At 37.3% G+C, this 27,375-nt stretch overlaps 1 protein-coding gene across 5 annotated transcripts in view; it reads right to left on the bottom strand.

Annotated features, from left to right (window-relative positions):
* Window positions 1-641: 641 nt before the first annotated feature.
* The window catches only part of CLGN (calmegin), a 30,722-nt gene continuing 3,988 nt past the window's right edge, over window positions 642-27,375 (bottom strand). For 4 of the 5 annotated variants that reach the window (XM_075090527.1, XM_075090530.1, XM_075090528.1 and 1 more), the window contains 15 exons: window positions 26,476-26,654; window positions 25,508-25,578; window positions 22,350-22,408; window positions 19,254-19,395; window positions 18,361-18,442; window positions 15,113-15,305; window positions 13,040-13,229; window positions 12,330-12,443; window positions 11,528-11,684; window positions 10,047-10,262; window positions 8,487-8,606; window positions 8,161-8,305; window positions 6,217-6,294; window positions 3,435-3,547; window positions 642-1,727 (listed from right to left, as the gene is read on the bottom strand). In XM_075090527.1, the coding sequence (XP_074946628.1) occupies window positions 1,647-1,727; window positions 3,435-3,547; window positions 6,217-6,294; window positions 8,161-8,305; window positions 8,487-8,606; window positions 10,047-10,262; window positions 11,528-11,684; window positions 12,330-12,443; window positions 13,040-13,229; window positions 15,113-15,305; window positions 18,361-18,442; window positions 19,254-19,395; window positions 22,350-22,408; window positions 25,508-25,578; window positions 26,476-26,637 (1,923 nt within the window). In that variant the 5' untranslated portion in view covers window positions 26,638-26,654 and the 3' untranslated portion in view covers window positions 642-1,646. The remainder of the gene's footprint in view (window positions 1,728-3,434; window positions 3,548-6,216; window positions 6,295-8,160; window positions 8,306-8,486; window positions 8,607-10,046; window positions 10,263-11,527; window positions 11,685-12,329; window positions 12,444-13,039; window positions 13,230-15,112; window positions 15,306-18,360; window positions 18,443-19,253; window positions 19,396-22,349; window positions 22,409-25,507; window positions 25,579-26,475; window positions 26,655-27,375) is intronic. The other variant, XM_075090531.1, reaches the window with a different exon arrangement.

Below are 27,375 nucleotides of genomic sequence, written 5' to 3'. Positions count from 1 at the left end.
ATTCACGCAAAAGGAGTGCTGAAACACTCCCTGACAGCTCACAGTGGCTGTTACTAGCAGGATACCCCATTGGTAAGGACTTTTGTCTATTGCTGAGAAGTCTGAAAAAAAAGCAGGAGGAGGAATCCGGAGTTTTCACTTCTTACCTTTTGCACGTAGACCCTATATAACAAGGAGGGAACTTGCATTTAACTTAAAAACCAAAGCAAAACAAATGAACAGCAACAAAAACCCCACAACAAAACAAAACAACCACCAATGAAACAAAAAAAAAAAAGACCCCAAACCAAAAGCCCCGAAAACCAAACAAAAAAAAAAAAAAAAAAAAGAGGCCTTTCCAAGTAGATCACGTGAAATAGAGTCCAAGATAATTTTGAACACTTCAACACAAGCGCTTGAAGAAACTGACTTCTTCATCACAGTTATTTAAGCACTCGCTTGTTAGAGATTTCCATGGAATCTTTGCTGGCTTGATTTGCTATGAAAATACTTAAGTGAACTAACTTCTTGCCAGGCACTAGGAAATCTGTTAGGTTCCTTATGCATTAATGTATTTCTGCTTGTTTTTAATGTATGACTGCTTTTGCTTGCATTTTACATCCTACTAGTATTACAGGCAGCTGCCAAGCAGCAAAACGTTTCTGCTGACTGAAGTTTTATTGTTTAATATACAGCCGAATGTTAACAAAGTTTCTTTTACAATATGCAGTTTATTTATACTATATTATGAGAATGCCCAGTTACTCACATCTGTAAAAAACTTAATCCATCAAAAATCCTTATCTATATTAATAAATTTCATGTTAAACAAGAATTATTAAATATTTTTAGGAGGCAATGTACACTTAGCAAGTATTCTATAAACAGAGGTTATACCACTCTGGCTTGGAACATGAGAACTATAAAAGTTTGAAAAAAATCGTCTGTATACCACTTCTGCAGCTTTGATATCTGCATTCAAAGGTAAAACAAGTCACATCAATTACCACTTGTTCTATGAGTATTCTATTTTAAAATATCTTTTAAAAATAAATTACTGTAACCAATGTCTACAGTGAACAGGTGACTACCCATGTAACAAGATCAACTAAAATAATTTACAATAAAAATTGTTGCTAGCACTAACCATCATACAAAAACAATTATTGCATTTAGCTCAGCACAGAAAAAAACCCACCTTTTCTCGTAGCAACATGAACTGCTATAGATGCTACATCTATACTATCATTCTCTTTTAACTGAAAAGTATAAACAGCTAATTTTGTGCTAGAGCTGCAAAAATATCATTTACTCATGTTTTTAAAAAATATTTAGAGTAAGTTTATCTCCAACTAATACTAATTTCTAGGAATCTTCAAATATTAAGAATCTTCACCTTAGAATCAGTCGGCCAACTTGTAATTTCACTTCTGTTCTGAATTTGGAACATCAGCCTACTCCTCACAGACAGTATTTCTCCTCTTAAAAAGGAATCAAGGAAGTTTGGGAAGGTTAAAAAAAGATTAGAGAATTAAAATAGGAGGTTCAGTAACAATGAGGCCCCCTTTTCCCTTCAAATCTCAGGAACTTGCATGCTGTCAGGCCCACTGAAGTGGCATACCAGAAGTTACTGTTCTCTAGACCTACAACTACTAGCTGGAAGTAACTCAGTCCTTTCGTACTCTTCTTTTGCGCACTGATTTCAGTGGACCGTCTCCAGAACCTGTGCTTTCATCGGCTTCTTTCATCTGGAGGGGGAAAAAAATTAAATTAATTTGGTTATTGAAACTGGCATGTTACTTCACTCCTCCTCCTGACCTCCCCCGTCATATTATCACTAAATGAAACGCTTCAGTGATAGGACTTTTTTTCCACAATACTTATCTAATGATAAATGAAGTGGGCAGAAGACTTTTCCTTTCTATATTCAGAAGGAAGAGAATAGTACATCTAAACTGATGTCAGAAATTTGGTTTTGCCCACTTACTCACTGGTTTAAAAGCAGTAACTTAATGAATTTAGCACCTTCCTGAAAGTACATCTTATGCTAATTCTGATTTCCACTTCTTAAGCAAGAAGCATGTAACACATTCTCGCTGCCGCCTTTGGAGAGCTACAAATAGAACAAACTGTTCTTAAATCAGAAGCGTTCTTCTTGGTTTAAAAGCAATTAGCTTACAGAGGTGCACGAAAAGCCTTTCCAACATGAACTCCATTCTCAGACGATGCATTGCTTCCTCGCTTCCCTGCATCACCTAATGGCAAGTGCCTCATTCAGAAGGAACAGCTCACAGAATGTGGCGCAACCTGAGCGAGGACACGGTGAGCATGACTTCTCCCAAGGAGGTCACTAGCTAACTCACGACAGAAACTCGTACACCCTGAAAACACCCAGAGAAGAGCGAGCCATAACCTCACTGCGATACTGTGTAATGACATACACGCAAGCAGATCTTGTTATTACTTTCACAGAGAGTCACACGCATCTTAACAGGGTTCATCAGATACTGTATTCCGAGGTAAATGTACAAGGGAAAAAAATCCCACAAAACTTCCTACAGGAACAAGAGCTGGTCCTGAATAAGAGGTAATTAATGAAGAATTTCAGTGCTGAAGCAATGCAACTTCATGCAAGGTACAGTTTGCTAGAGAAGTTTTACATGAAAAGGAGTTAACATTATATTAAACAACTCCCCTAATCTGGGAAGGGCCTCATTTAGGGAGTGACAAGCACAAGATGACCAACAGAAATACTGTGGGTGGATCTAAAGCGTTTCAGACACACCAGAGTTTCTAAATGAAAGGACAGTGAGTAGTTGATGAGCAAGAAAAGCACATACAAATTCCATTCTACAATGTTATTTTCTGAAAAATATTTTATAGATTAGCTGGTGACTGGATTAATCTGCACAAGAAAAATGAAACTGCAGGTTCTGAATTCAAAAACAGTATGATCATCTGGCTTAAAACCTGATTTTGGAATTAAAAAAAACCCACCAAGATAACTGAAAGCTTAAGGTTTTTCTAGGTCTCACTGAAAGACTCTTGGGTTAGAAGCACCTGTTCGTGTGTCACATGTCAATTAAGTAGCATGATAAAAAGAGACTGACATCTGCTGCAGCATCCAAATTTTCAAGACTTGCAGTTCACTTATCGACCTGTTAAAAACTATACTCCCGTAAATATGTTTCATGTTTGGAGACCTGCATGATCACTTCTATATTATACCTGTATTTTACAATAAATATCACCTCCTAGCCAAAACTACACAGGAAGAAGCATGTTTCACAAACCTCTACAGGGCACTTGAGGTGTCACACTCACATAAAAACACATCCCCACCTCATGATTTGTTTTATGGCTCGACAGAAGGAAAACTATTGTAGTTAATTGCGCTTAGAAGTGTGATGTTGGCCAAGGGCGAGGAGAAAATAGGGGGAAAAATCCAAACTTACCTCATCTTCTGAGCCAGATTTATTTGACTTATCACCTTCTTCCTGACTTCCATCTGCAACTTCATTTTCTTCTTCTTCATCATAGATATCTTCACCACCTTCACCCTCATCTTCTGCAGAAGAAATTAGTTTTACTTTGTAAACAGAACTATATTAAAAATGCACTATATCCAGACACTACTAAGGAAAAGAAGCCAATTTCAAACTCAGAATGAACTTCTTGTTTACAGTAACCCATAAAAACATCTCTGTGATACAGAGAGTAGAATTCTCTTGACTTAGTAGAAATTGATCACTGTCAGACTTAATAACCAATTTTAACAGCTTCAGCCTAGCCTCTTTTCACAGTAACACATGCTCTCTTCAGACATGTAAATGACCCACTAAAATGACAACATTAAATTATTTTCCTTTAGGGAAGTGCTTAAATCCAAGTGTTGTATTAGACAGTTTTGAGACCAGAGGCCAACATAGGACAACTCAGGCATCCCAAATCTGACTAAATTCTCACTTAGTTGGCAAAGTACAATATTGCAGTTACCAGTCATCCACCACGGGAGATGCTGACATCCTAAGGGAACTCCCCTTTTCAGCAGTGAATTCTTTTGGCATACTGTTTTGGCTGAGGGATGAGCAGCTCTGTGCTTACACCCTTCTTAAGATGCAGAAACTAGTCAGAAAAGCACCGTACTCCCCTCAGCTCGCTCAAAGTATGTCCAGCTTGCACTGCTAGGATAAAACTGTTCACAAAAAGCAGTAAGCTTTCTATGAGACCTGGTGTCAGTTAGACTTTTGAACGGACAGGGACTGGAAAAGACAAGAAGGAAAAAAAAAAAAGGTACTGGTTTTATGCTCCAGAATCCCCTGGACAAACTACAGGCTAAGCAACATAGGTGGTTTCTACTTTCTTACTCAGTCCATGTCGCTGCACTAAAGAGCACCAAATATTGCAAATTCTGGGCTGCATTCTGATCAGCACATAGGCTGCCCTTCTACGGTAACCAACTCTCTACAGGCTGCTTATTTTGTGAAGGAGGCCAGGCACCCAACTGTTTTGATTTCCACTTTGGACTTCAGTACTTACACTGGCTGGCACTCCCATGCCTGAATTTTAGGTATCTATGCTCGTTGTAAGAACTCAACCTCAGCATGATTCGAAGAAAAGTTACTGGGGTTTTGCAAGTCTTTTCCTTGACTTCAAACTGAGGTCTGGAAGTGAGAATTTCTAGCAATTGAGTACCCTTTGCAATACTTTCTATCAAGAGTAAACAAGAAATCAAACCTAAATCTGACAGAAAGGATGAAGACAGCATTTTACAACTTAACAGTCTGCCAGTGGCTCAGTTAAAAACAGTAATGAGGCAGTGCTCAAGTCTATCCTTGTCAGGTCATGCTTACCTCTCGTAAGTACTACTTCAGTGTTAATAAAACCCAAACAAACCAACCCAAAAGCCCAGAACGCAACCCCCAGTTCTTACTGTTTCAGCTCAGTAAAACTGAAACAAAAGTAACCATATAAATTTAGATGGTAGTCGCATATCAGGTGCAACTCTACTGATTCTTGCCCACTGACATCTAGAAACCCCTAATTTTTTAAAATATGTGAGACTTCTGTAGGAGTAGCAAAAAAACTTTGGCTACAGTACAGTTATAAATTGAGCCAATCAGTTCATAACAATTAGTTAAGTGTTAAGAAATTAGATTTCCCATCTGTAAATATACCTGATACATGTCCATGCTAATATGTCTCTACTATTGTCACCAAAAGGAGAAATGTGACAAAAAAAAAAATTGAAGTCATCGTTTAAGATAGACGTAGACAAATATTTCTGTTCTGAAAATAAGCCCTTAACAGAAAAGCTTGGCAAAAATTCACAACGCCTTTGCTCATGTTCTAATGAAGAGATTAGAAATTTTAAATGATGCAAATCCAGCACCTCCCATAAGTACTAATTTTAACAGAAGGGAAAAACCAGAACAAGCCAAAAAACTTCAGACATCAGAAGTAGTAAAATCCAGAACCGGACAACTGTACTATTTAAAAGTATCTATTTTAACCTAGTCTAATATTAATTTAAAGAGTATTTTATATAAACAAATGCGTAACTTCACAAATAAGGTTCAGACTGTGCCTCTGAAATTCCATTTCTTGGCAACATTCTTTTATTTCCTGGAATATTTTTCTAGAGGGCAAGGAAAGCAAGAAGACAAAGCAGATGAGTGGACAAGTCAGGAACACATCATCCTTTGGCAGTACTACAAAAATTAACATAGAACAAAATAAAACAGTAAATCCCATGGACAATGCCCTTCAAAAAGCACTCTGCCAGCAACTCATTTGCACTGGAGCCAAAGAAATCTACAAGCGTTTCCTGAAACTTGCAATTGTGCCGGGCTTTTTCTTTTTTTTTTGTTTTAATATGTCCCCATGATAAGATGTGGACCTCAAACCATCCAGTATTCCCCAGCTCAAATCCCACTACCTTCAACTCCAGAAAACAAAGAAGCAGATAATGACTATAAAGGAATTTTAAAGATTATTAGGATCCAAAGAGACTAGTAGAAAATATTTAAAACTACAGATACCGTACTGAGATCTCAGAGAAAACTCACATCTGTGTCTGATGAAAGCTGGCAGCCACCAGCTTGAAGTTCTACTACCAACAAGGAAGCAGAGGGGAAGAAAAAAAAAAAAAAACAAACCAACCAACCCCAAACAAACCCAAACCTGAAAGAAGAGACCATTTTCAAGTCCTGACCCATTACTTCCCTTTCCCAGTACCTGAAGGAGGAGCCTCCCCGCCCATCTTCTCTGTATCCTTTATAAGCTCTCTTTTTGTCTCCTCCATTTCTCTTCTCTCTGTAGCAAAAAGAATCAGCAGAAGGAGGCAGGAGACACATTCTCTAATGCTCTCAGATACAAAGACGCAAAAGAAGTGATAGAAAAAAAGGGAAGATTTCAACCTGCAGATGTAAAAGGTGGCAGGAAGCTACAGGAAGCGAAGCAATTCTTAAAGAAACAGCAAAGTGTAACCCTTCCCCCCGAAGCCTAGAATTTACTTGGAAACCTTGGAATAATCATACAAAACCTAGCTATGATCGTTTTACTCTGTGTTCAGTTTAGTAACTAAAAGTATGGCACTTACTTTTGAAACATCATGAACAGCTGTTCCAAGTGGAATTATTCTAAGAAATTGTGAGAGCTAAACAGTGCTCCTCTGCAATTGCCTGGACCTTATTTCTAACATTCAAACACATGCTTTATCATATTATTTATTAAATGGTGTGTTGTAATTAACTAAATTCACTGACTGACTTGATAGAAGAATATTGGAGTTCAGGTATCTCAGACAGCCTTGCAACAGTAGCGTATTAGGTACAAAACATATCCACTATCTGCATCAAGACTGGGTACAAGAAAACAGATTCTGTGATTCAGGAGCAAAGAGTAGGTAGAATAGAGTAAGATCAAAAGGAAAATGTAGGAACTACAATGCTGAAATGCTGTACCTACAAGTTATGATAATGTAAATATATGTAGCATAACTGAAATAACTAAATGCCTAGGTAAAGCTCTTGAATGGTACGGCATTTGGTGTGGCAAGCATTGTGCCAACAACATACTCAGTTCTGTAAGTACTGACATGGGAACATCGGATGCTGAGTAAACTTTTAAGTCATACAGGCAGAAGGCATCACCACTCGTGGAGCCGAGACAAACGAAACCCACAAAGTTTCAGTCAGTAACACAAAGTGATGCCAGTAGTAAGAAAAAAAAAAAAAAACAAACCAAACAAAAACCCCAAACAAACTGTGAATGTCTGCTAGGCTTCTAACGTTCTGTGCCAGTCACTTGTCACTTTCTTTGTTCCTACCAAGGAAGAGTGAAGTAAGAGGCAGAACCCTGCAGCGGTCTGAGGCTAAGGATTTTCTCATGGAAGTCAGGATAATGCATGAGTTAGGTGATTTGCTTTTTATTCATTACTACAGACTCAGGGAAATGCTAACAGAGCACCAAAGCCATAGCTGAATAGCACCGGTAATCTTTGATACAGTAACACAAGATGATTTCATCCTTGGATGCCGAAGTATAGCTCAACCTACTGAACCATTGACTTCTCTCTCAGGCAGCCGGACAGGCCTCTGCAGGCATGCAATGCCTTGCTAGAAAGCAGCACAAAGGAAGCAGTACACTTCAGTATTTCGAGTCTACTGTATTTTCAGGCTTTAACAAGAGTTACTAAAATCAGAGACCAACAGAGCAGTTCAAGGCACAACCCTCCCACAGAGGAGTAAGCAGAAAGACTTAGGTTAAAGATTTAAAACTATTCCCAGATGCGTTTTGAAGACAACAATGTGACTTTAACCACTTCAGGTACACATATCTGAACCATTCAAATGTGTTCAATATATGAAATATTTAGAAGGGAGAAAACATGCATCACTGTCCACAAACATAAAAAGACTGTCAGAAGACGCACATTAATTTCTTGAAAGTGAAACAATACTGAGGAGAGCCTTACTTTCTCCTTGTATTTATGAAAGAGCTATTAGCCATGGAATGCCACTCGCTGGAAGTTGTCAAAGAGAAAAGGAAGACTTGGAGGAAGGCAGATTTTGCATATTCTAAGATAACTGGTTGTGATTATTGGCAAGGCAACCCATGAACTAGTCCTATTCGCATATTCATATTCAATCAAACTGCAAGCTGGCTTGCTCATCTTACCATCTTCAGCAGCATCTTCGTTTTCCTTTTCTTCTTCTAATTCTATTTCATCATCTTCTAACTCCTCTCTCTCTCGCTTTAGTTCTCCCTTTGTAATTTGCTTAGCTATATCAGGTTTTTTGAAGTCAATATCTTCATCTGTTTTCTACAACCAATTAAAAGTCAATTTACTTTTAAACTCAAATTAAGAATTAAACACAACAGCCACCATAAGCTAAGTAATAGAAATGGAACATCAAAAGTGCATACTGTTGCACAGATGCTAAAAGTTTTCAAATAAAGTATTAAGACTAAAGCCCAATAAAAATAAAGTAAATCTCTCTAACCTTTGCTGGCCAGCAGAACAACACACCTAAACCAACAGGGAGTGCTAAAGTCAAGACGTAAAGAACCCAGAGCCATGGGTGGTCTTCTGCAGCAGTCACCAGTTGACTAAACATAGCAGGCTATATTAAAAAGAAAAAAGAAAAAAAAAAAAAAGATTTCACGTTTACATCCCTCTCAACACTTCAGTAAGTTTATAAAGTGTACTGTATATATTTTAAACTTTATGATGCCCAAAGAAAACCTGTCTTTACCTTTGCTTTTTAATGACTAAAACAATACTGGATTTCAATACTAGTAAAGTAACAACTTGACAGATTGCAGGTGCTAAGTAAGAAGGAATGTCCTGGTTTCAGAACAAACCTGGTACTCCAAACATACTAGACTGGCCACTACGCAATTTTGTAAAGCCACATTTGGAGTCTTGGCAACTTTGTGCTTTATACCCTTCCCAGCTACTCTATTTTTTCCCCATGCTGTGCTAACTCAGCTGAAAGCTCCCAAAGCATCAAGAACCTCAGAGCAGCAGCCAGCCTCCTGAAGAGCAATGTCTTGCTCCTTCCATACTACCATGTGCTCTTCTTTGACAGCCTAAATTGTCCTCCCAGCCCAGCTCTGACTTTTGCAGTAGAGGTAGGTAGAGGCAAGTGTGTGGTCCAGTAAGACCTCTGGAAAGGGCACATCAGCAACTAAAGCAGGAAGTTTGAGAGGCACAAGGGAGTGAGGGAACTCAAGGGAATATTTTTTTTTTTGCTATTTTGCGTGCAGGAATAGATGCAGGTGCAGACATAAACCCAAACCTCTCGGAAAAGGGCAAGGTTGTGGGAGAAGGTGGCTTTCCTGACTGCATGGGCAGACATGCTGTTGCTACTTGCTCATCCTGTGACAAACAGCAGCTGTCAGGAACTGGCCACATTTGCCACGAACTTATCGTTTCTTTACCACAACTGCAGGCCTGCTCTTGCCACTCAACCAGAGAATGTAGGACTAGAAGATAGAAACTGTAATCAGCAAAGGCGGCCACTAGAGGGGCTCACGATCCCGTATCTCAGGACAAGTTCATCCTACAGCATAGGAAAGATCTACAAAAAACTGTGGCGGCTGACCAAGGGCAGTATACAAACAAAATGTGGATGCACGCATAGAAACGGAAGAACAGAAACATCTAAAAAGAATATATAATGGAGCTGCCACAAACAAACGAGGAAAGAGGAGCGAGAGGAGTGAGGAATCTTTGAGAGTAACTCAGCTTCCATTGCTGACACGTACTGAATTTCTAGTATCACCGTGAACAGCAGAAGACTCATTAACTTTAATGAAGTCAATTTCTCACTAGGTGTTTAAGTAAAATGTTGTACCCTTTTAATTTCAAGAGGATATTGATCTGGGAAAGGTAAAAAGCCAAACTATGAGGGGGAAAAAAAAAAGCTATCACAGTTACTCAGCAAGATTATTAACTGCAGACAAATTAATATTCTGTCAGCATTATTTGAAAGAAAACTCTTCCAACAGCACACCTTCCTCACCAATTTTGGCTGTCAAGAACATAGTAAAGTTTATACCTCATTAGCACTTGCTACTAACTTCTTCAAGCCCCAGCCATCTGCTGCCCAACGATCTGCTACTTCTTTTTCTGAACATATAATGAAGTTATCAAAGTAGATATCAGACGTCATAGACCAGAGTTCTAAACCAATAGCACTGACAGTCGTCATCTCGAATGGGTGAAGATCTTCAAAATAGTCTGGATTCGGTATTTTCCGAGGGCTCCAGATTCCCTTTGAAGGAAAAAAAATGTAATCACATTATCTATAGCTCACTAAAAAACAGTGAAAAAAAATTTTAAATAATTAGAACTTCCCGACTATTTTAAATGCATTATTAAAAAAGACAAGGAGTAGAGTTAAGTTACATAAAACCAGAATTGGAAATAGCCCATAGGATTTTGGCAGAAGGGTCTCAGTTTTTTGGCTTAGGGCAGACCTCTCACAAGTAAATTTTTTTGTCCATATAGGGTTGCAGTAATAACTGACTGTACAAAGTATCTCTGTTCTTCCTGCTGCTGTTGATTCTGAGCACAGTCTTTGTAAATTTCCTAGAGTAAGTCTAGGAAACAAATTTCCTAATACTGCAGGAAAACAACACATTGGTATTACTTCTTCCGCTAGCCTCTCCTTATGTAATACATAGATTTGGCTTTTGTTCATCAACAGAGCATCGGCATTTTTGTAAGGGCACTGGTCAATATTTTGAGGCCAGTGATGGAATCTTCCGAGGTAAGCACCTCTTGGCTGGTGGCCTAAGACTGCAGGGGAACTACATCCCGTGATCCACACGGTCCCTTCCAGTAGTTGTGTGTATAAACTGACAGCTACTGTAACCAGAAGTGTTAGGGAAAAGTTTAGAGAAGGAAAATGCAGCCTTACGATACCTGTATGAATTAGAAGCAAATTTTGTTTAGAAATGTGCTTAGGATCTTAAGCTCAAAGAAATCAGATTCAAGTACTCCCCAGCCATGCTTAACACAAAGTAACTCTCTTTAATACCCAACTGATTACTTCTCATATCTGGAGGGAAGGAGGGGAATTTAATTATCCAAAATTGATGCTTCCACTAAAATTGAACTAGTAAGTCAATCTGCTTACTGAAAGGTTTCATTTTTTAATAAAAAAATTGTTCATTTAACAGACCCACACTTAAAACCCCACCAAAAAAGAGAAATATTTAATTAAATGATAATGTAGTTCAGAATACAATTCTACAGAGCATATTAAATAAGTAGTACCAGTGTGAATCATTGCAAAAGCAACTTTTAACAGAGAAACTGTTTTAATATGGGAAGCATTTCTATTTTCCAGTATACTTAGAGGAAAAAAAAAAGCAAATTAAATACAAAAAAAGCTCAAAATGTTCATTGAGGGTATTCGGACTCATTCTAAAATGCAAATGTACTGTAAACAAGCCTAGATAAATATACTACTTTGACTTGCCTGCTCTGTTGAACTCTGTACCTTTTAACGGGGACCTACAGTATTGCTATTACCTGATAGTTAGGATTATCTATCATAGGTGCTTTCCATTTTCCTTTATATTTTGGGTTATTCTTCATGGGACGCACCCAGTGCCCACAACCAGGTGCAGTCTCACACTTTGGATTAGGGATCTGAGGGGCTTCCCACTCCCCATCCATTTCTTCATCCCTATAGGGGAAAAAAAATTTACAAACAGCTGATGTGAGATCGGACTGGTCTGAACACTAGCAGTCGGTCTGAAGTTAGGGTCCATACACATTTTGCTACAACCACCTCAGAATTTTGACCAGCTCACAGAACTTTACCCAACAGTATAAACACTTCTTTTTTTTTTTTTTTTTTTTTTTTAAGGAGTGCTACATGCCCTTTTGTTTTTTAAAGGTCACATGTTCATAACTATCACAGCATGACTGAATGCAATTAGATTCCTGCATCTGCAGACAGCTTGAAACATTTTTCCATAAGATGCTTAGAGATCCCTTTGAGACTATTATGTGATGATTTCAAGTTATCAGCTTAAGCTGTTTCATGGTTTAACATTGTAGTAAATTCTTTAAAAGGTGTCCTTCATATTCTGTTTTTGTTTGTATGTCTTCAGAAAACAAAAGGCAATTGACAGGTTCATGTTCTTCTAAAAGCAGCCCTCCAAAACAACAAATACTTGGCCAGACCTTACACATTCCAACTTACTACTTCAAAAGACAGCGAGATTTGTATTGACTTCTGATCCACAATTCATTATTTGCCACAAAGAACAGTCAGGCTTATCGACAAGACACATTAAAAGCCTGCACTTATTGATCAAAGTCTTACCAGTCTTTCGGTTTTTTTGCATTAGGGTCCGGAACATACTGTGGTTCATCATCAAGCCATCCCTCAGGCTTAACAGCATCAGGATCTTCTATTTTGGAAGGCTCATCTTCATCCCTTCAATTACAGACTTGTGTTAGAAAATACAGCAGCCTAACATTGATCCAATATTCTGTTCAGAGGACTGTTACTGGCACGAAAGGGATGATTTTCAAAGGCACGATAGAATTAAACATACTGATCATGAGAATTAGACATCCAATTACCTGTTTATAAATATCTGAATTATATTTACATTGTTTCAAAGTACTACTTAGCCCAGAAATTGCTGCCATCAACCAGCAGGTGTCAGTCAGGTCTTCCCACTAAGCTTTTCCCTCCTCTTCCCGAGTTGCCGTATGAACAGTAGTCACACAGAAGGAAGCAGAAATCACTGAATGTAGATTAAGACTATACGGTGAGGAAAAAAATACCCTCCTCCTAATCTTTCATGTATAGTACTCTTAGTTATTAATTGCAACCGTGGAGGGTACAAATCAGCAGAAAGCACAATTATTTCTTACCCACCTCCATTATGTTTTCAAACTTTACTGCTTTTAGTAGTGAAATATACCCCAATTGCTATTAGCAAAAGCCAAAATAAAACCAGTCAAATCTTTCAAATTAATAACCTGCCGTAAAAGGTATTGTACAGATTAAAATGTTGTCCTTACCAGTCATCTGGTTTGACAGCATTTGGATCAGGTATTTTTGGTCTCTCATCCCAATCATCAGGCTTCTTATCACTAGGATCTTCTATTTCTTTGGGAGGGTTCACTGGAGGAACCATATCCTCAAGAAGACTTCCTTTACTGACAACTGATTGGTCGATTAACATTTCAAATGTATCATCTGGTTTTAGCACTAAATTGAAGAAATTTGTATTAGAGATCTAGGGGAAGCATTCATTTTACAAACATCTTTAACCAAAACCTACATAATAAGCACAGACATAGACAAGTAACAGCAAACAGGAGCCCCACTGGCAGAGCAGGAGACACACTCCCCACTCAGGTACTGGATCTGGACACAAACATTGGAGTTGCTACTGTGGGGATGTATGGCCACTATCAGCCCCCCCAGAATGAAACCTCCAGCAAATTCAATTGCTGAAACACATCCAAGCACATTTTAAGAGATTTTTCAAAAACCTACCACTCGGCCAAAATTCTGCTATATTTATTTATTTTAAAATAATGACAACGAAAGACAAACCTCTGCCCCAAAAGGCATCTCTGCTACCAAATTACAATTTCACACCTGAAAGCATGGGAACACAAGAACTGCGTCAGTAATACAGCTGAAGGACCATCAGTATTTTCTCCAGTTCAAATCTGACAGCCACTTCCCTCAAATGCCAGACTGCGGATACAGAAATTCTTTTTAAATCTTTTTTTTTTTTTTTTTTTTTTTTTTGCAAGTGCGAGTAACTGAGGAGTCAGGGTCACAGAACTGAGCAGTGTCAGACTCAGTAACAGACATATCGAGATCCATTTCTAATAAGCAGCGAGCACATCTGTAAGTCCTTAACAAGTATATGCATATGTCCGTGCAACACAACAAACATTATTAATTCAAAGTAAATGCTACTCCACTCCTATGCCAGTTTTATAAAAACAGGTGATGATAACCAGGCTGAGTCTTCAATATCAGTTTGATAATATCCAATTAAGCTCTTGCAGTTTTCAAGAGTATTAAAATATCCATAAATGCAAAAATTAACCACCCATATCATTTTAGATACAATATAAAGAATAGATTTTTTTTTTTAACGTATCAGTCACATAACGCGTTAGAATGACACAGCTCTAGGGAGTCTATTTGAACAGCTATAACAGAATAAATGCAGGCTGAGTTAAAGTATCTTTAACCATAATTTCTAATGAATGGCCCAAATACAGGAACACACATATTCCTTTACCACAAGAACTGTTTTATTTTACTTATTCCTATTATCTCAAAGTGAAACTTTGCTACGGCACACTATGGAAATTTATTTTAAAGAACAGTAAGCTTGCCCATGGCACAGCAGTTGAACATGCCTTCCATTACTATTCAAGGGCAGTTCAAAAGTGGAAGTTCAATTTTGCTGCATTTGCAGTATGCCACAGATTAGCCCATTCTTCTCTGATTATTTATTCTTCCTCAGAAATTAGAAGGGGGGGGAGGGAAGAACTAAGAAATTAAACATTCATCTCTGCTATACAGTTCATTGGTACAGAAAGAGATGTCACATGAATTAAAACCAGCCCATATTAATTCCTCTTCAGAAAATGCAGTAACGTATCTGTTCACGCACACTGATGCAGGTGTTGGCGAGAACTCTTCAACATGTGGGGGAGAGTTGTGTGTGGCATGCTGCAGATTTAACTGAATTCCTGTGAACTCTGATGCCTTCCTAGAATACTGGCCAGTTGTGGGGTTTTTAATAACTTTCCTTACAAAAGTATTCTTATCATAAAAAGTACTGAAAGTATTTATCAGTTCTTCACACTAAAGGCTGGCCAGGGCTGGTATGTTTTTTCCTGTAATTGAGCATTAAACACCAGCATTTCAAAGCCACTTTTATGACCTAGAGTTAAGCCCAGTCATTAAATCATTTAAGCCCAATTCATTAAGCAACCATCCCTCAGAATTAACACATGATTACAAACAAAAAACCCAGACTCAAATGCAAAGTTTCAGTGGACAGAAACACATTTTTAATCTCTCCTTTCCAATTTAAAATTATAAGAATTAAACAATACCAAGAGTATAGAGATGCGTCTTCTTGTCCAGATAGAATTTTTTTAGGTCTACGTCAGGGCGTTTTGCATGTTTTTCATCATATTCTCCAGTTTTAGGATTCTTATGTCTGAAGATAAAGTGTAGTTTGTAATCTTCTCCACATTTATCTGGTCCAAACATAATAGTATAAGGTGTTCTGTCAAAAAAGTATTCCTGTAGAAGCAAGAAAGCTGAGCATGTGTTATACCGTACATTTTATGAAGTTATTTTGGGTACTTCTTTTCCTGATGCTGTGGCATACATCATAGTTACCTTTTCCTAAAAGGTAACTTGAAAACTGGTAGGGTAAATCATGAAAGGAATTGAACAGTCCTCTTGAGCTGCTGGGTGTGGTCTGTTCCCAAGGAATGGACTAACTTTAGAAATCTTCAAGGGAAGATGAATACACTTATTTAGACCTTACCCTTATGTTAAATGGAAATGCTCGTCACAAATCAAAGCACCCAAATATCTATGACCTTCTACAAAAATTACACTAGAAGATGGAAGGGAACTTATTACTGTTCTTCATACAAATTTTATTTTTCAGTAAAGCTAAAACCCCAGGGACTTATCATCCAGTATTTTATAAGTCTTCTTGCTGCACATTAAACAACAACAAAAAGTCCTGAAAATATCAGATACAGTTACTCTCCTTCAGAGTATGCTGCAGTAAGTTGTTTAGACATGTCAGTATTTTTGAACTATTTATATGATTTTTGTATTTGGAATACACAGTAATATGTTGCCTTATATATTCTTCAGCAATTGCTTGAAGGGAGAATACCACTTGATTCCTGGAAGTTTTCTTCTTGAAAGATATATTCTGATATAAATGTATTGTTTGAAATGAGTCTGTATTTTTAAATTTTTTTGAATGCAACATAAAACATTTTCACTTTACGCACTACAGAAGTGCATGTATGTTGAGTTTGGTCCCTTTTACAACATTCAACAGTCTTAGCAAAATGTCACTGCTAGGCATTAACAATAATTGACTGATTATTCTAATAGCAATAAGCATACATACAGCCTTGAGACATGTCCCATTTTAAAATTTCAAAAGCAAGAAAGAGAGAACACTGACTCTCTTAAGTTACCTCATCACACAGCCAGTGAAACTCCAAAGACAGTACAGGACGAATTGTGAGCCAGGCCATAAACAGGCAAATTTTGCGTTTGCTGTCTTCTGGTTTACCGTCTAGTAAGATGACAGATACTGAAGAATTACAGTTTCATGTGAGCTGAATATCTTCATCTCACACCTTCATTTAAAATGTAAATGTTTCAGTTTTACTATCATTTACACATCTTTTCGTTATGAAAGATGTCATGTCTCTACTTGCCTTCCTGCAGTCTGTAGTTTTAACACTTATTTATCAGTACTCAAGTTATTTGAGCATAAAACATACACGGGCATATAAATTTTAGGGAAAAGGAAGTTGCACTAAGGCTTTTATTAATACATCATAGAAATGCTTACAAGCAACTTCTTATGCGTGTCGCTGTCTCCTAGATTCTTGCAGAGGTACATATTATCCCTTATACCTCCTGAAGAGTCACACTGTTAAGTGGCTCTTCCTGACTGCTGGTTTGCAGGTCAGGTCAAGCAATGTCTTGAGCCTGTCCTGAGCCATCTCCTCTGCATTTTGCACGTACAGAGGGCATCACGCTTCACTGCTGTTTTCCTGAGTACTTGAAAGTCAAGGTTATGGCCTCACAGGTCAAGGCAGCAGCAGCAGGCACAGACATCTCAGGGATACAAGCACAGATGAAAAATCTTACCCAGAGAGGAAATGATTAATTCTGCCCACACTCCTGTTACGAGTTTTTTCCAGGCTATTCCGTACTGTTTTTTCCATGAGCTTGCCTTTCTAGCTCACCAAATCTCAGTAAGAAAATGGTATAGCCTGAGGCATCTCAAACTTCTGTAGCCTATACAGGTTGTAAGTGTGATTGTCTTACAAACTTCTGTCACTATGCTACTGAATGTTGGCTCAACAACACCAATTAGCCACAACCTGTAGCAGTTAAGGTAGTCAGCTTTTAGGTGGCCACAGCAACCTGCTTCAGGACTGGGAGGACCCTTATCACTTCATGTTTGTACTGCTGAGTCAATGCAAGTTCCTCCTAGCTCATGATGTAACATTTTGAATCCACACTGGTCATTCCAAGTCTGTCCAAATGCATAATCCTATTCTGTAACTGCTGCTATTTACCAAAAGCACCAGCTCCCATCAAAGCAGCTGCAGCACCTACTGTATATTTCACCCATCCCTACCCTGTCAACACAACAGTTGCTTTGCACAAGCTCCTAGCCCACAAGTCACTACAAGTCCTGAATGCAAAAAGAAGTTGCTAAAATATCCTCCATCACAGGCTAGACAGCTTATATCCCCACCCCAGTGTAGTAGCAGAAATACTGAAAGTAGAAACAACCAGTTTGCATGTGCCAGAACTGAGACTTGGCTAGAAAAGGCAGCATTTTAAGTGAGAAATATCTGATCGTGTTGGCATAGTAATAGAGAGTTTTGCAGACAATTTTGGAGAGGCAGGCAAGTTCACATCAATATACTGAGAAAAAAAACCAAACTACAAAATGGTCCAACATACTAAGGCACTTATTAATTTTTCACACCTGATTATTCAGACCTTTCCCTGGGAAGAGAGATTCTCCATCACCTTCATTTTCTAAATCCAAGTCGTGGCCCTTTCTAAGATGCCATATTGTGTGCCATACAGTAAAATAACTGTTTCACAAGTTGTAAGTTGAGATGCTATGGCTTCTATTATTGGAGGAAGTCAGACTAAAGCAAAAGTCCTGGATATAAGACATCACTCATGCAGAACTAAGAAGTATGCTAATCACAGCAACTCTTCATTCTAACCTTCTGAAATTCACATTTTGAGATTTCTTGTGTGAATATAGATCTTAATAGCTTATTTTAAGTTTTAGACTACCTACAAGTTTCATTAAAATAAATGGAAATTATAACAAGAATAACGTTATCAAATATTCCACCAGTACAAAAAACACAACTCCAAAGGTTTTATGTAAATATAGTACATTAGATGTATATTATCTTGGCCAATCTTCTGCTTAAACATTTGGGAAGCTTTTAAGAATTTAGGATGCATTAGGAATTAACTTCTTATTGACATTTCACGAGAACAATTATGCATTCCTCAGATGAACAACTGATAGCAAATGCTAAGTAAGAGGACATACCAGATTCAAGTCTTCACTACTGGAGAGAAGTTTAATATAGGCACCGCCACAGTCAATGCCTTCTTGAAAATTCACTTCATATCTGGGCAAAGAGCAAGTAAAAAAAAACCATTCCAAGTATCAGACAAATACAAATTAACTTCTGATCTGCAGTTGTAATTATGAATACATTAAGACTGTGTATTAGTCACTACTGTCAAAACACTTCTACGTGACCAAAAGGTTTTAACTGCCACCCAAGCTAATACAGCAGTGGTGTCAGTCAAAAACCACCATGGTGGCAACTGCTACAGTTGATTGCACCAGTAAGAAAAGTTTCAAGGTGGCATCAACCAACATGCAAACTCCAAAGTGAAGTAGAAATGGGCAAGAGTTCTAGAAAGTTTGAAACTGCCAGTATGACCCACTGAATTTAGCCAGAGAAGTTAACTGGGTATGTCTGTAAGTACAACAAAGCAAGCCTGAGTATCAGAAAAGAGTAGCCATAGTGCTCGTCATCACCAGTATTGCTATAATGTGTTCAAGACTCAAGTTGCTTTTACAGAGCTACACAGAAGTATTCTGTAAGTGGAAAAACACTGTACTCAAACTACGTATGATTTAGGCTTTTTAGAGTAAAACTGAAAATTAATTAGCTTTTTCAGCAATCTTGTAAAGTAGTATATTTCTGTCCAAAAATATTTCAAAAGAGTTTAAATATAACTTCTGAATGCTTGTATTATAGTCTTATTTGATTATTAAATCATTCATACTTACACTTCTGATAGCTCTGGATATGGTAGGTCAACACTATATGGAAGCCAATATTTTTCTACAGGGATTCACATTATTTTCTTGGCTTAAAGATTTTAATAATAATAAACATTAAGTAAAAAATCTGAGGGATTACTTACTGAACAATCAAAGGTTTATTATTGAAAACAAATGCCTTTGTCAGCATAGCTGATATTGCATGATGCTTTGCCACCGATTTTAACACCAATCCTCTGTCTCCAGACACTGTGTTTTCTTTCAGCTCTTCTACTTCCCATCTTCCTAAAACACACACATACAGACCCTTTGAAAAAAACGTAGGCTGAAGTAAAGAAATCATAGCCTTGTTGAAAGCAAAGAGTTAACAGCAAATACATACTAGTTGCCAAAGTAGGGAAGAAATCTTGACATCCGATGTGGAAGAAGCTAAACAATAATCATCCAATTCACCGCAGGTAATTCTACCGTGGATACAAAACACTACTCAAGTTCAGCTTATGCTTCCCCAAACTAACTGCTCTACAGCACTCAAATACAAAAAAAAAAAAAAATTTAATGGTAAACAGATTTGCTGCTCACATCCTTCCGTCAAATCAGTGACAGAATGTTTTAAACAGCAATTCAAGAATTAGTAATCACTAGAATTCCAGCTCCACAGTTAGATGATAAAATAATAACTGTCGTGTCATAGATCCAGCTAACCCAATGTTCTGGCTCAGTCACCAAGGAGGAAAGAAAGCTTAGGGAAAAAAAGAGTGCAAGTAGCTGTAACAACAAGAAGTTACAAGCTTTTTCTTTTTTCCTTCCCCAAGTAGCTGTTTCTACAGCAGTATAAATCCCAGCTTCACACTGTTATAGCCAAAAGAAAGAAAATTACAAAAATCTCAGTTTTACCATAAACCAATAAAGCTGAATAAACATACACATTTAACATAAAATGTTTTTACATAAAAAAAACTAAGTTTATTCACAAACCTGTAGCACATGTGAATATCTACTGGATTTCTGTTTAATTGCAATACTGTATGAAAGAATCAATGCATTTTAGAGATGTCATTTTATTCAATCCTAATGCTTGAATTGCGAATACTAGAATTAGCTTGAATTGCTAATATTAGAGACTGTTTCAAAGCTCTGGCTCATATTTAATGGGGTTCATTGTAAAAATCTATTTCAGCCTTAATAAATTGGCAGATCATCAAAGAGATGCCTACACATTGGGTATGCATAGCTCTGCACAGAAAAGCCCACTCTGCCATTTCTCCAAAAAGGTATGAATTCTAGCCAATTACGGTAATGCTAGCTTTCAATATTTTAAAGATGGCATATATATAAAGTAGACATTATTCCTTGCTCTTCTCAAATTTACAGAACTCTAGAAGAAAACTTCAATATTGTAGATTTGTATCTTTAGACTGTGGTATCCCACAATTCCTTGAGGAACATAAAATATTTCTCCAGATTTCAGATTAATTTCTACCATCATCCCATAAAAAGCATTAGTCCCAAGGCACTGTGCAAGCTAGATACCTGCATGGTTCTTCCCCTCCTGCTTATACAGAATTAGAATCTTTCAGGTCAAATCTAATCACAGATGAGATGAAGCTTCCCTCCCTGCCCCAAAGTCTTTCCAAGAATTATCAGATTTCATCTTAAAGGCAAACAGACCTACAGCTTTAAAAAGAAAAGATTATATAATTATAAATTCTCCAAGTTTGGGAAAAATACAGTTGATTACACATGTAGGCAATATCCAAAGAGCAAGATCTCTAAAACGGCAGTTTTATTTCCTCGGAGATTAGCAGCACAAGATTCACTGATTCTTTTTTTCCAGGAACGAACACAGCACAAAAGAAAGACTACTTTTACAATCATTGTAATCTTGAAAAAAGCCGGTGTCAACGTGAACAAAAGGAAGAAAAGGTCATGAGCTCTTCAGCATGTGTTTTAGAGAAGATTCATAAACTATGAAATGCAAACAAAACAGCTATTTACTTTTACTCAACTGAAGTGCGATTTGTGAAAGGTCATTAAGGAAGGGCAGATCAACAACAAATCCCTGGCTTCTTCTAGTCTGCTAAACAGGAGGGAGGAAAATGCCCTCCTCTTCAATAGCATTCCTCCCTGGAAACCAAGCCCAAGCAACAATGCCAGGCAAAACAACATGACAAAAAAATTTAATTGGAAAATAAAGTCTTTTCACGACAAACTTTGTTGATTTTGAATTATCTGGGTGACTTTAAACAAATATGACTGCTTTGACACTAGAGACAATTTCTAATATGAGGGCAAGGAATCAGAGATGTCAGTTCTTACAAGCGTTTCCTCTGTATGGATATCTCCTCTGCAACTTCTTCATTCTTACCAGTTACTTATGGTAACTGCTAAACCTAAAATAATCTGTTCTGTACTGTTTTGCACACCGAAATCCTACAAGTTACATTGGCTTACCACTTTCTATTAACATTAATTGATTTCATTTGACATAAGAGCAGTAGCAAAAACTTCCCTTTTGCACAGAAACTTTTTCTGTTCTCCCCACTTTTTCTTGAATGAAATAAATTCAGGTGGCAGAATTATTGCCACAGATCACAACTGTCAAACAGTTCAAAATTACACTCAAGCAGGCAATTCTAGCCTAGGAATTTGTATGTCAAGTGCAAACCCCAATCGAAACAACTTTTTCATTATTGCTTTCCAAATTTTTTTTAGACTACTCTAAGAACAAACTGTACAAGAACCGCTGGAGATCCCTACATTTGAGCACAGAGAATTTGAAAAAGTATTTTAAAGAAAAACATCCTTCATTTTAACTTTTTTGTTTCAGAGGCTAGACTGGGAGACCAACCCATGAATCAGCAGGACGGATGCAGCAGCATGGAACATGCTGCTTTAGAAACATGTTTTAACAACTGAAATTTAAGTGGTAAATCTCTCCGACCTGATTTCAGAGAAGGTAGTTCTTTAGAAGCACTATTCATAAACTATCAACACTGAATATTCAGATGCTAGAGGCTATTCTAGTGTCATTCATTGCAATAGATTGTTAGGATGACCAAAAAGAAAAAGAACCCATCTTCATGCTAAGTAACTCAAGCAACATTCCACATCTCAGTTTCATGGTACCAGTCATACAAGCTAACATTTTGGACCGATGTCATGTAGGTTTTCAAAGACAAGTCTGGAGCAACAGAGCACCAGAAACTATAGTGGAAGTGAACATTAAAACTGCTTACCATCATATTTTGCAATGTTATCATCCGTGTCTTCTTTCTTGGTTTTAGACAACACCCACCTAAAACAAAAAGTGTACTAGTCATTGAACTATCTGTGCAAAGCTGTATTATTTACCAAGCATGGGAAAACAAACTTATTCGCTGTGAACCTGTGGTAATGATTTTTGACAGTTGACATCATGGGATTTTGTGTAGTTCAAAGAACATGAAAAGAATAATTAAAAGAGATTAGTCTAATACAGCATTTCAAAAGACTTCCTAAGAATGTAAATTAATATACAATTATAACCCTAAAGTAATTCAGTTATTCTGAATAAACTTCAGTTTTATATACAAGTTGAGTTTGGCAGAATGTAAGAATGTTACGTAAGCACATAATGTCAAAAATACATGGAAAATAGCAATGTTCAAGCATAAAACATTCAACATGATAAGGAATGGAAAATAATCACCCAAAGCAACCTTAACACGATCTGGCAATAACAGTACACACGCATAGCGAAGGACGAAAGGAAGAGGTAAAAGCGTCCAAATGACAAATGCAATTTTAGACTGAACAGATTCCAAACATATTGGACATAGGGCATCCCAACAGGGCAAACAAACTCCTCATCTCCTTGATACTATGAACAAGGCAAACTCGGCTTATGAAATTGAGGTTACCAAAAAGAGATGCATGTACCCTACACACAAAGTGAGGGTGGGAAAAAAAAGAGAAAAGGAAAAAGGGGCAGCCCACCCTCATCTGGCCATACAGTGGTTCAATCCTGAGCCATGCGCAGGAACATCTTAAGCCAACAGCGTCGCTGGACTCTTCATTGTATCAACTACAATACTACATTCTCATGATGAATCCTGTAAAGAACTGTTTTCATTCATTCTGAACTGTCCCCTGAGTAGAATATTTCAGGGATGAATACTTTATTTCTTCTGCTTGAATTTCAGTCAGATTTGTTCACTGTTAACAGTGATGCTGGAAAAGCTTCACAGTATGAATGACAAAACTAGATCCTTGGTCTACCAGGAAAAACCAGTGAGGAAAGAAAACACCTCTACAAGTCACACACAAGATTTTCAAGGCCCATTCGCAAAAAAGCTACTTTATTCTCGTGATTTACCTAGTCAATTTGTGTGTACCATTTCCCCCAATTTTAGGGAGGAAAGGTAACATGCTGCTTACTTTCTCACACATCTTAGTTCCATATTTGTTACTCTTATGTAAATTATGTATAGCTAGACCAAAAAATCCCAAACATTGTAGCTAAAGCTTTGAATATTAGATTTAATAGGAAGACAAACTCATCTTTGAATAGATCTTACAAAGCTAGAAATTGGGATGAATTATATCATTCGAGTATCCCAGTTAAGTTTTCACATTTGTTAATCAAAGTTTTCAGGTTTTGTTGTGGGGTTGTTTTCTTTTTTTACCCCTTATCACCTCTTCTATTTAATCATTTTTTCTGTCATCACTGGTACTGCTTTTGTGTTGCACTTCTTAACATTTAGAAGTGACATATCATTAAGACAAGTGATACACTGCAGATGAGAGCTTGTTAACTTATTTTCCTTCTACATTAGGTCTAAAATGTGAGTAATGACACACTAATATTCAGTGGCCTGAAGTTCCCTGTAACTCTGCAGAAGAAAGCAGTTTGGAAACAGTTGGGAAAAGGGAGTAAGATTAAATCTTACAAAAGTTACTGCTCCCTGCTACCATGTTATTTTGTTTACAGTTTCAATTGTGCATCCTCAACACACATACATGTCATTTGATGGTATAACCTCACTCCTGCAGTACTTGGATCTCAGTCTACTCACCGCAAGTAAAAAATAGGTAGCTTTAAGTTCTACCATAATGAATCTATCATATTGCATCTCCTTTCACCGCTCTGTCCAGCTCTTCACAGGAGAGTTATTTTTTGTTCCATCAATTTTAGTAACATGAGAGAATATCTTTTTTCATTATTTGAAAACACCTTTTTTCACAGTTCTTCACAAGTCAAGAGAGAGCTCTTTTGTTCAACAGCATCAAAGCATACAGGAAAAAAAAATATACCAATAAAGACCTGATTTGTCATTAAAAACCAGAGACTGACTTTCACATTTTAAAAGCTTTTCTCATAGCAAGAAAGTACTCTAACAACTTATCACACCAGCTCTTACTAAAGAGATTTCTAGCACATTCATAGATTCTACCTGGATGCACACTTATTTAACTGGAGCCAGGGGCAGTATGCTAACCCGGCTTGATTCAAAAAAGTCAGTGATCATACAGACCACATACACACGTTACTCATGTGTTTTTCCTTGATATTCTACACCCTTTACATCTGACCTAGAAAGAGGACTGAAAGGCAAGTTGTTCTCCAACTAAAAGTACTCAGTCTATTCCAGAAGTAGAAAGTAATATATTATATTCACTCTTACTGACAGTGCATTGGTGGCAACTGACTATAGCTCACAATACACAGCTTTTCACTGAGCAACCCGAGCCACCCCACAGCAGTTACACCTTACATTGCCATACTGTTGGAAGAAAACTTGTAAGACACAGACAAGACGAAAATTTCTGGCTTAAGAATTGTCGAGATTAACCTGAAGATCTTTCTAGAATTTGAACGCAGTAAGATCAAACTCCCTAGAAACACTTTGGTAGTCTCATAAATATCTAAATCTTATTGAGTACAGGAAGCAATACAACAGATTTATTAAAAAGCTGCTAAAAAAAAAAGTCTTCCACAATAGAGGTTTTATTTATAATGCTGAAGGCGCTGCCTTCTTACACATACCTAAGTGCACATGAAGAGGAAGAAAGAGTTTGCTACTGCAGTGTAATGGCTATGCACTTCACCTTGCAGCTAGTTAAACTCAGCTGGCTAAATCTTTAAACTATATTCTTTTTCTTAATATCTGTACACCCAGAGTTTATTGAAAGCTCCTTAAAACACAAAAAAATAGCAACATACCTGAAATGTTAACTGTCCAGCTTAACATTATGGTGTATTTGGAGCAAATATTACCAGCCTTCCCATTTCTAACCCCTGTAAAAATTAATTTTTATAAAGATAATAGCAGAAAAATGAATACAAAATAAGTCCTACCACTATTAAGTTAAACTGCAGAAAGCAAAAGTTTATGATTTTAATGCATAAACTTACCCAGACAATACTCCATCAAAGGTTTCTGTAAAATACACCTCCCCAGTGGGTTTTGGCGTCTGGTACACAACCTAAAAGACATGTACAGATACATGCTCTAACAGAAATCACAATTTTTCATTCGAAATACACTATCACACCTCCAGAAGTAGTCCACCCAGACAGACCATGAGATTTTGTTCCTTAGAAACATCTAGCAGCACAAAACACCTTTCCCTGCCCCACCCCTCTCATTTCTATGGTTTGGGCACATCCCTCTAATAGTGAGCAGTTTCACATCTGTGAATTTTAGAAATTGCTTTCAGTGTTCAAAGCTCTGAACTAAAGTACTGTTACACATCGTATGTGTAACAAACACCCAGAAAATGTACTGAACTTGCACCAATTCTCTGCTTCCCCCGTCTCCTTCTACAGGTTTTCCTACCTACTTGGCACATTACAGTTGGGCTACACAGTAAATTATTTTTTTACCTTTTTATTTTTATTAATATTGCCCACATCTGTTATGAAGTATAGCATAACAAATGCAGAAAGATTTTCTGGGAACAAAGAGAATGTCACAAGGCAGCTGTGACTGATGAAATCAAGAAACTGGTCTAAAGTCAAAATCTCAGTAAGACCAAGATGCTTTCTGCTTTCTTCTCTAGAAATGGCATGTTAGGACCTACAACAAAAGGTTCTGTATCTACATTGAAGCACAGACTAGCAAAACGTTCCTCATGACTATCCATCACAGGCAGGCACATCTGATTTTACACTTCAGCATAGCAGAATCATTCATTAAGCTTGTCCTACATGTCACATACAGCAACTGAAAAACTCAGATTGGTGGGTTTGACACCCATCAGTTGTCTGCTGCGTGTTAACTTGCTCTTTTTTAAATGCATTTGTCCACCAACTTCTCTACTAGTTACAACTACATATCTCATACCTAAACAAGCTTTACCTAAAGACTTCTGTAATCTTACCTCTAAGGAAGATTTATCTCTGTCGACATCAGCTTCTTGAGGCTGCTTGTCAAAATCCTCCACTTCAACATCTGCATCCACCATTTCTTTGTTTTCAATTTCTGCAGTCACTGAGCTAATTATCAGGACACCCAAGCACAGCCAGTCCCACTGGAAGTGCATCCTGGTTATCTGAAGAACTGAAAGTTTTAAATTTTAAATATTAAATATCATTGCAAGGATAATATCAATACTATTTCAGTTTTATCCCAGACTTCATCTACAAGAGAAAAAACGCTTTAAAATAATAAGAAATAAAGATGATAAAGTATGGTCACTGTAGTATTTTAGTAAAGTGCTATATCTTAATTTGAAAAATTTCTTACTACACAGCCCTGACTCAGATTCTTTTTTCCTTTTCTGTTGTCCCTACAAAAGTGCTTGTTGCCTGTTCCCTTATCTTGCCAGGCCACAAATCTAGCAAGAATTTGACTGCAGTATACATATGTTTTTAAGAACTAAGGCAGGCTGCTTTCATTTTTCTCATTCCTTAACATTCTGAACAAGTAATCAGACTGAATCAGTCTCTACGGCGTAGCAAAAAGTAACATCCCTTTCATTAGGGAAAATAAAATTGATAGATTTAGGATGTATTATTATCCACTGCCAAAATTACTCATTTGTATTTGGCTCTTCTTCCACTGCCTATGTTCAGATGAGTGCAAAGTTTATACTAGCTGTGTCAAAAGAAAGTAGAGATTGTTTCAGAAAACATTTTCTGTTTCAAAATTATCCAATAAGTGCAAAAGCTTAAATGCAAATATCTTTCTAATTTCAGGGAAACATTAATATCTTTAATCTATCTAAGTATGAATGTCAATAGCAGGTAACTACCCCAGCCTTTTAATCTAATCTGCTGTG

The sequence above is a fragment of the Phalacrocorax aristotelis genome, chromosome 4 (genome assembly GCF_949628215.1).
Source record: "Phalacrocorax aristotelis chromosome 4, bGulAri2.1, whole genome shotgun sequence".
NCBI classification, from domain to species: Eukaryota; Metazoa; Chordata; class Aves; order Suliformes; family Phalacrocoracidae; genus Phalacrocorax; species Phalacrocorax aristotelis.
The sequence above is the reverse complement of the archived record's forward strand: the minus strand, read 5'-3'. Positions and strand labels throughout refer to the sequence as shown.